Source organism: Sesamum indicum, linkage group LG1, assembly GCF_000512975.1.
Source record: "Sesamum indicum cultivar Zhongzhi No. 13 linkage group LG1, S_indicum_v1.0, whole genome shotgun sequence".
In the NCBI taxonomy this organism is placed as follows: Eukaryota; Viridiplantae; Streptophyta; class Magnoliopsida; order Lamiales; family Pedaliaceae; genus Sesamum; species Sesamum indicum.
This window is the reverse complement of record NC_026145.1, coordinates 11,267,128-11,274,798: the sequence shown is the minus strand read 5'-3', so window position 1 is coordinate 11,274,798 and position 7,671 is coordinate 11,267,128. Positions and strand designations below refer to the sequence as shown.

Here is a 7,671-nt window from a genome sequence, read left to right as displayed (position 1 = left end):
CTGCTTGCGATCACATGGCACAAGCAGTATATAGTGTTCAATTACACACTAGAACCAGAATCATGCTAGTAAATCCTCAAAAGAATCTTTTTTCATTATCTGATTTTAAAGGAAAACATCAAAGAGATGCTTATACAAATATAGCTATGAGAGACTGGATGTAAGCATGCATTTCTATTCTTTTTGATTTATTTTTACCACACTCAGAAAGTACTTAAAATTGGAGAGTTTATATACTCCACAAAGGAAAAGAACATGAAACTCAATTTCTTTCCCTTCTTTTTCACTTAATCAGGTAAATCTTGTTTCAATACAGCGTCTGCCACAAAAGCCCAAATAATCCCACATTTTGACAAAGGCAAACTAAAAGTTAATCCTGCATATTTTCTAAAACTTACACACAAATTAATCCCCCCACACACATAAAAAATAAAACCATAACAAAACATAATTAACAGCGAAACCGCACTTCGAACATGGTATTCACATACAAGACAAATGCATAACAAAAAACAGATACCAATCACATGCGAATGTGAGCCCTCGTCGGATGCCTATTCGCCGAAAAAAATTACGAAACTCGTGTCTTCGGAAAGGATCCTGGTAATTTAGCGATCTGAAGGGATGATTGAGATAATGAATGCAATTTACAGGATTTGAAATGGGGGAAATACAAAATGAAAACAGAAGTAGGGTGGTTTTGCAAATTTTGAAGAAATGGCAGTTTCACTGTGGGCCGTGGGACGGAACAAAATCAAATGTTCTTGAATGAAATGTGAATTGGGCCGAGAGTCCCAGGCGTGGCCCAATTTCACGAGTTGGGTCCAAATCTTTGGGCCTCATATCAGCCTACAACATATATTTAAAGAATAATTACACTCTACTCTCATGAAATTTTGTGTAATTAAACGTAAATCTTATATGATTTAAAATATTACATCTAATATTTCTAAAATTGCTTGCGGTCTAATAATAAGTCCATCCGTTAATCAAAATTCACCAAATTTAAAGATTTTAGCAAAAAATCAAATAAAAATTTGTATTTGTCCCCAATTGACTTGTATTGATTTATTACAGGTCAAAAATTTTTTTTTTTTTCTATAATCAAATTACTCTTTCACATTTTCACATGTTAATATATGCGAAGAGATGTATGTATTTTTTTATAGCCGAATAGCACTCTTTTGGTAGCTTAAAGTTTTTTATCTGCTTTTTCTTTTTTCTTTTTCAATTATTTTATCATTTTTTTTTCTTTCTCTTCTCATCTTCCACATTCTTTTTTTTTTTTTAATTTTGAAAAATATTTCATATCATTTTTTTTTCTTTCTCTTCTCATCTTCCACATTCTTTTTTTTTTTTTAATTTTGAAAAATATTTCACAATCTTTATACTTTCCTCACTTCTCTCAACTTCCACATTCTATTTTTTCTCCCCCCTTTTCTCCATAACTTCTTATAATTTTCTTTAATATTTTCTATTTATTCAATTAAAATAAAAATTACAATTATTCTTTAATCAATATCTATACCATCTATTTATATTTTATTATTAAGTGAGAGCACCCTTTTATTATCTCATTTAATTTCGATCTGTCATATATTTTTTAAATTATAAATTAATTAATTATTCTTAAACTCCTGCATTTATCATGATTTTCTATAACTACCTTTGGTAATTATTTTTTTTTTCTCAAAGTATTCTTTATTTTTCCAACATTATTTATTATCTTTGTTTGTCAATATTCTTTTATAAATTAAAATAATTATATTAAATTATAATCTTAATATACATCTTTAGGTACTTTAATATAAATATTTTATTTTAATTTATTTTTAAAAATTATGCATATAAATAGAATGTACCACATTTACTATACTATATAATTATTGACCAGCACCCTTCTATGTTATGGTCTGTTAATTTTTTTTTTTTCAACCAATAACTTTTACAAATTCTCCCACACTATCTACAAGTAGTAAAAACTACATTTTTAATTAGTTATTTTTATTTAATTAATTTTTTTTTCTTTCTCCTACTTTAAATATTTTCTTTTTAAATTATTCATTTTTTATCATAATTTTTTATGGTATTATTTTCGCTTAAAATTTATTTTCCCTTTATTTCATTTCAATATTATATTTGTCTTCCTTCATTTATTAAAAAGCCAATCAAATAACTACATAAAACAAAAGCAAAAAGATAAAAGGAAATGATATTTAATTATTTTTTTAAAAATATTTTGTGCACATATATTAAATATGACACATAAAATTAGTTTTATTATTAAGGAAGAAGAACCTTTTGCTGTCTTACCATTTTTGTCTTTTTTTTTTCAATATTTAATTTAATGTTTTAATTTATTTATCTAAGTCCCCACTTTTCCACTATCTTTTGTAGTTATCTCTCTCTTAATTTTATATGACATTCTTTTCTATCTTTTAAAATGAAAAAAAAAATGTTTATGTAACAAATAAAAAACCCAAATTAATTTTATTTTGATCAAAAACTATTTTTACTAATTATGTTTCAAAAATATCCACAGAAAATTAAATAGAGCCCATTTTATTTTAATTCTTGTATAAATTCTAAATTCCTTTAATATCTTACAAAACTTATGATTATAATCCAAACTATCAAAATTTAAAACAAAAAATAAAGGTAACGAAAATTTTTTTTTAGTGATAAAATTGAGGTCTCATAGTAAAAATATGGGATAATTACATCTATACTATGTTTACATAAATCACTCATATCTTTTAAAAAATTACATATACACCCATTATAAATAAAAATATTATTTACACAAACCATCCCATACTCGATTTTGAGAAAGATCAAAATTGATTTCTTCATCATTCCTCTTGTGTTTTGCTAAATTCTCCGAATTCAACTCTCTCAAACTTGTCTTGTGTAATGATGTCTATGGCTGCCAAACACGGCATCTTATTGAAAATCCTGTATATTTTTCTCTCTTAAAATTAAAAGGGGTTGATATCAAACTGACGGAGAATAGCAACACTAACAAAGAAAACAAACGTTATGCATGAAATATAAAAAATGAAATAAAAATATAATTAGGATATGAAATATATAATTATCCCTAAATTGTGCACATACGTTAATGTGTGCTGTAAAGTTTTCACACGACAAATTTAGCTTTAGGTATTTTTCTTTTTCAGTTTTGTTCTGAATTCTCCTCAAACTATTTTCTTATTTCTGTTTAATTTCGTGTCTCTCCCTTCCCTTCACTCTCACTAATTATAAATATTCTTTTTAATCTCGAGTACCCACTATAAATTAATCCACTTCTCGTCTATTTTTGAATTTTTTAATTCAAGAAACTAACAAAAAAATATAAATAACAAGAATTATACATTAGTTATTTATTTTTAATTTGAAAATTATGGAGGGAGCTGGAACGTAGTACTTGAAGAGAAACGGGGTGGGGGGAATCAAGATCTCAATTAGGATGATCATTTTCAGTTCTTACTAATGTATTTCAATCTAAAAATAGATAATTGAAGGCAAGTTGGTATAGAGGTTATGGTATTTTAAAGATGATGATGAACCCCATTTTCAGGATGAGCAATCCATAGTCTTTTCCTGTTATGGACTTGATCACATATGCCCAACGAACCCTTGCTTTCTTCTACATTCCCTTATAAATTTGCATGATTCTCAGCCCTTTACAGCACAAGAGAGCAACAATCTCAAGAACAGAATGGCCTTCCGTGCGACGCTTGTGTTCATCACTCTCCTTTCCGTAGCCACCTCCATGTCCTCAGCTGCAATCATCAACGCTGGGATTCTTGGAGGTGTGCTCACTTGTACTAACACATCCATAGCCATAGTCGGGACGTATCCCGTTATCTCACATGCAAGAGTGAATCTTGTCTGTGGGAGTGGCTCATTGGCACAAGTGGTTAGATCAGTTGTCACGGATACTGCTGGACTTTACAACTTTCTCTTTACCACTCTCGACACTGTGTTGGCTGACCCTGGAAGCTGCTACCTCACCGCCGCCATTCCATCCGGCTCTTGCTTCTTTAGCCTTCCCTCTGGTGTTCTGAGGATCCCTGTTGTTGTTCTTGGCACAATCGATGCGTTGGTCGGACAATTGCTCGTTCTTGCTCCCGGGCCAATGTCCTTTGTGGTTCCGGCCTAATCAGCTGCAAAATATCCGCCACCATGCATGGTTCATGAAATAAGGAGAAGTTAAGGAGATAGAGACTTCGATTAATGCTAATGTATTGCCCATAAGATGGTTCATCTTTGATCATTGTGATGTTTCTTTTCTTTACATTAATAAAGCATGAGCATTCTGGTTAAAAACAAAGATACAAGGAGAACAGACTTAAGGAGGCAAGAAGGCATAAGCATTTATCATTTGTGATTCCATAGAAATAAGTATAAGCCATAGACATCACTTGTAATGAAAGATATATACACATAGTCCTGACATATTGAGATTTGATGTCCAAATTGGTGGATGGCCAGCCTCTGTGAGCTTTATGTTGGCAGGTGATAGACCTCATCTTCCTTTGATAAATTCATTGCTTTTTTAGGCGGCCAAACTTCCAACAATCACCAGAGGAAGATGTAAGCTACAGTTGGTTAGATCTGAAAAACAGGGAAAAGTGAAGGTTAAGTTTTTAAGCAAACATCCAGAATTTATCTACCGATCCAACCAACAAAAGGGTTCAACATATCATGTTTGTGGGGGTCGATCAGAGATGAACAGAGACAAAGTTTATGATATATAAAGCATATCAAAACCTTGCTTAACTCAATACAAGTACTTAGTAGATTTATGTGTTTTCCTAAGATGTAAGGTTACTTTGTCTAAGGTTAGCTTCAAGTACAGGTCTCCTAAAGCAAATGGTTCTCAAGATTTTCATTATTCTGTCCCTCAGGTGATGCTTTAGAGTAGTTAGGCAAAGGAAACATAAGATCTTTTCGTATATTAATTCATTGATAAATCAAAAGACGAAAGGAAAATGGGACGGGTTTGACTGAAGCTGGAGAAGCAGGGCACATGCCTAATTGCTCGATTGCTCTTCTGAGAATTCGGCATGTGCTCTAGCTCTCCAGCTTCATCCCTCTCCTGAGGAGTACGGACAAGCTAAGAGGCCGTTGCCAGAGGAAACCGAAGTTGTGCAGGTAAATTACTTTTAGCTTCGAATTCACTTGACTTGAATGAGACAATAACAGGAGAGAAAACAGATTTTCATAAATGAAATCAATCTTTACAATAAAGGTTCTCTCCAAAGTTACAAGGATGTGGCTGGTGATTTACTGAATAAAAAGTGACCATAAGTTAAGGGGATTTGAAATCTTCAAACATAAAGCAGAATAAGTTAATCAGCTTTTACAACTTAAGATGGTAACAACATTTGTCAGTTTGTTCTTGTGGATGCATTTTCCCTTCAGGGTATCTTTCTACATTCCAAAGCTGATGCTGCAGAATCAACGTGAACCAGCAAACAGGCATAAACTTTCTGTTTCAATCTATCAATGGTCTCAAGAAGTTCACTTTTCTCTGAGCTTGAGTTGCTCCTTAGCTTGTCTAACCATTCATTTGCTTGTTTTAGCTGTGACAACGTTGATGCAATGTGGTTATTTTGTTCCACAACTCGCGCAGCGCTCTCTTTTCCTTTCTTTTCTTGGCTACCCCCGCGGAAGCCTATTTCAAGTGCTTCTCCAAGGAAATTTAGAAACCATGATTGCATTTCGTTTGCAAGAATCTTTCTTAGTTCCGTGATTTCTTTCATACCATCTCCCTTAGACCATTCTAGTTTATCAGCCCCAGTAAGTTCTGATGAGGTCCTGAGAGTTCTGTTCACACTTCTACGATGCAATGGACCGCATTTTTTACTGGACTTGTCCTTTTCTTGCGGTGTTGAGTTTACTTGTAAATTCTCCCATACATCTTTTGTTGGAATGGCTACATCTGCTTTTTCTATCAGTTGTTGGAGTGTAAAGAACTTGGAGAGAGAGAGATGGGGGTTCTCTGGAGAAGCGGAGGAATAAAGATCGGCGAACATACTAAAACAAGACAATAAAGAGGAGTCCTAAGAAAATCAGGAGATACCAAGAAGTCGCTCCGTATCAAAATGAAATCATAGCTTGTACCAATACCTAAGAGCTAGTATGTGTAATGTGATGACAATTTACTTGCAACATCTAAACTTACCTGAGGCACTTGGCGAGATTTGCTGCTGTATTAGCTTCTTTTTGTGCTTCTGCAGCTACCAAAGAAGCCAGGTTTCCCCTTCTAAGCATTCCCTTGTAATGATGCAATGACAAGTATAAATACGAACAATTAAGTATTTCAATTTTTGCATGACAGAATACGGAATCATCTTGATAATAGCAACATCCATTCTTTTTAATCTTTCAACTCATAAGCCTCCAACTTCAACTGAATCCATATCCAAAGCATGAAAAGCAAGACACACATCAGGCCGTTCTTCAGAGTGATTTAAGACAAGAAATATACCTTTCCAGGCTTAAGAAGTGTGGGTGGCAGATTGGACCAGGATAATGCCTCAGGAGATTGCTTTTTGTTACTGCTATTTGGCAAACAGTTGAAGTTGATGTTTTCTTGTTTATTCGTGCATTTCACTACCAGAAACTTAGAAGCTGTCACATCTGGTTTGCTGCTAAATGAATCTGTATCTGATTTCTGTGTTAATGCATCAGGACGAGCCCGGGAAGGACTTGATGCCCGTGACTGGAATGCAACAAATACTGGAAAATTGTTATGATTTTGGAGTTGATTTCATCCAAAAAATGGTATCACACAAGAGTCATTGGCACATAGACAAATTCAACGATTATCAAGTTTTTCAATGAAATATCATACCTGACCTTTAAGCTCATTTTGCTTCCCTCTTAGAGGTCCAACTTTTTTGGCTGCTCCACCACTCTCATTCTCACTGTCCTTTCCTCCACCACTTTGATCCGACTCTTTTCCTTCCGATTTCTGCTTCAAGAAACCCTGCATGTATCGAGAGGCAACAGCCGTTTTCTCCTCCTTGATCACGATTCTCTTTTTGGCAGTTTCCTCTTTTGTATCGAGCAACTCATTCAATTTCACATTCACCCCATTTTCTTGATCAACTTGCAGAGTTCCCTCAGATGCTTCCAGCAATTGCATCAAATCCTTGGGATTGCCCACAAATGGATGTCGACCTGGAACCGGCCTAACGCCGACTAAGATAGGAACTGGAGTCCCAGGCTCCATTTTCTCCACATAGAAAAATTGGCCTAGTTGTAATTTGTTGTTCAAGATTAGATCAGTATCTTCTCTAGATAGGGAGACGTAAGTCGAGTGGGAAGAATCTGAAACCTTGATGAAAAACCCATGGTCGGGCCACAATTCCGATCCTGATATAGCTGGAACGATGCTGATTACCTGTAAAAGGACGGACCGATACTCCCCACGAACCTTTAAGTTGGAATTAATACTTTGAAGGAGTTTGATTAGTACTCCAGGAACAAGAGATGCCATTGTTTTCCCTGTTTCAAAACATGAGACTGAACAATCATCCTGCATAGTAAAGCAAGAACTATAAAGCAAGAAAAGACATTAATGTTTTCTCTGAAGAACATAATGCAATTCATAATTCCAATGCCCGGAAGATAGTTGCAAGAAAGCAACATAGAGTT

General features: G+C 33.9%; 2 protein-coding genes across 4 annotated transcripts in view; one reads left to right on the top strand and one right to left on the bottom strand.

The window, feature by feature from the left end:
• Positions 3,472–4,332, top strand: LOC105162996. Its single transcript, XM_011081191.2, has one exon. The coding sequence runs from the start codon at positions 3,722–3,724 to the stop codon at positions 4,163–4,165; it is 444 nt and encodes a 147-aa protein (XP_011079493.1). The 5' UTR covers positions 3,472–3,721; the 3' UTR covers positions 4,166–4,332.
• The window catches only part of LOC105162982, a 3,313-nt gene continuing 298 nt past the window's right edge, over positions 4,657–7,671 (bottom strand). The window contains exons 1-5 of one of the 3 annotated variants that reach the window (XM_020697325.1): positions 7,352–7,492; positions 6,866–7,269; positions 6,500–6,733; positions 6,194–6,285; positions 4,658–6,045 (exon numbers count right to left, since the gene is read on the bottom strand). In XM_020697325.1, the coding sequence (XP_020552984.1) occupies positions 5,427–6,045; positions 6,194–6,285; positions 6,500–6,733; positions 6,866–7,246 (1,326 nt within the window). In that variant the 5' untranslated portion in view covers positions 7,247–7,269; positions 7,352–7,492 and the 3' untranslated portion in view covers positions 4,658–5,426. Of the gene's footprint in view, positions 6,046–6,193; positions 6,286–6,499; positions 6,734–6,865; positions 7,553–7,671 lie in introns of those variants that run through there. The other 2 variants (XM_011081179.2, XM_011081171.2) reach the window with 2 other exon arrangements.

Excerpts from the sequence above, each read along its gene's own strand:
- LOC105162996 (XM_011081191.2), top strand. The coding sequence starts at position 3,722 with ATGGCCTTCCGTGCGACGCTTGTGTTCATCACTCTCCTTTCCGTAGCC.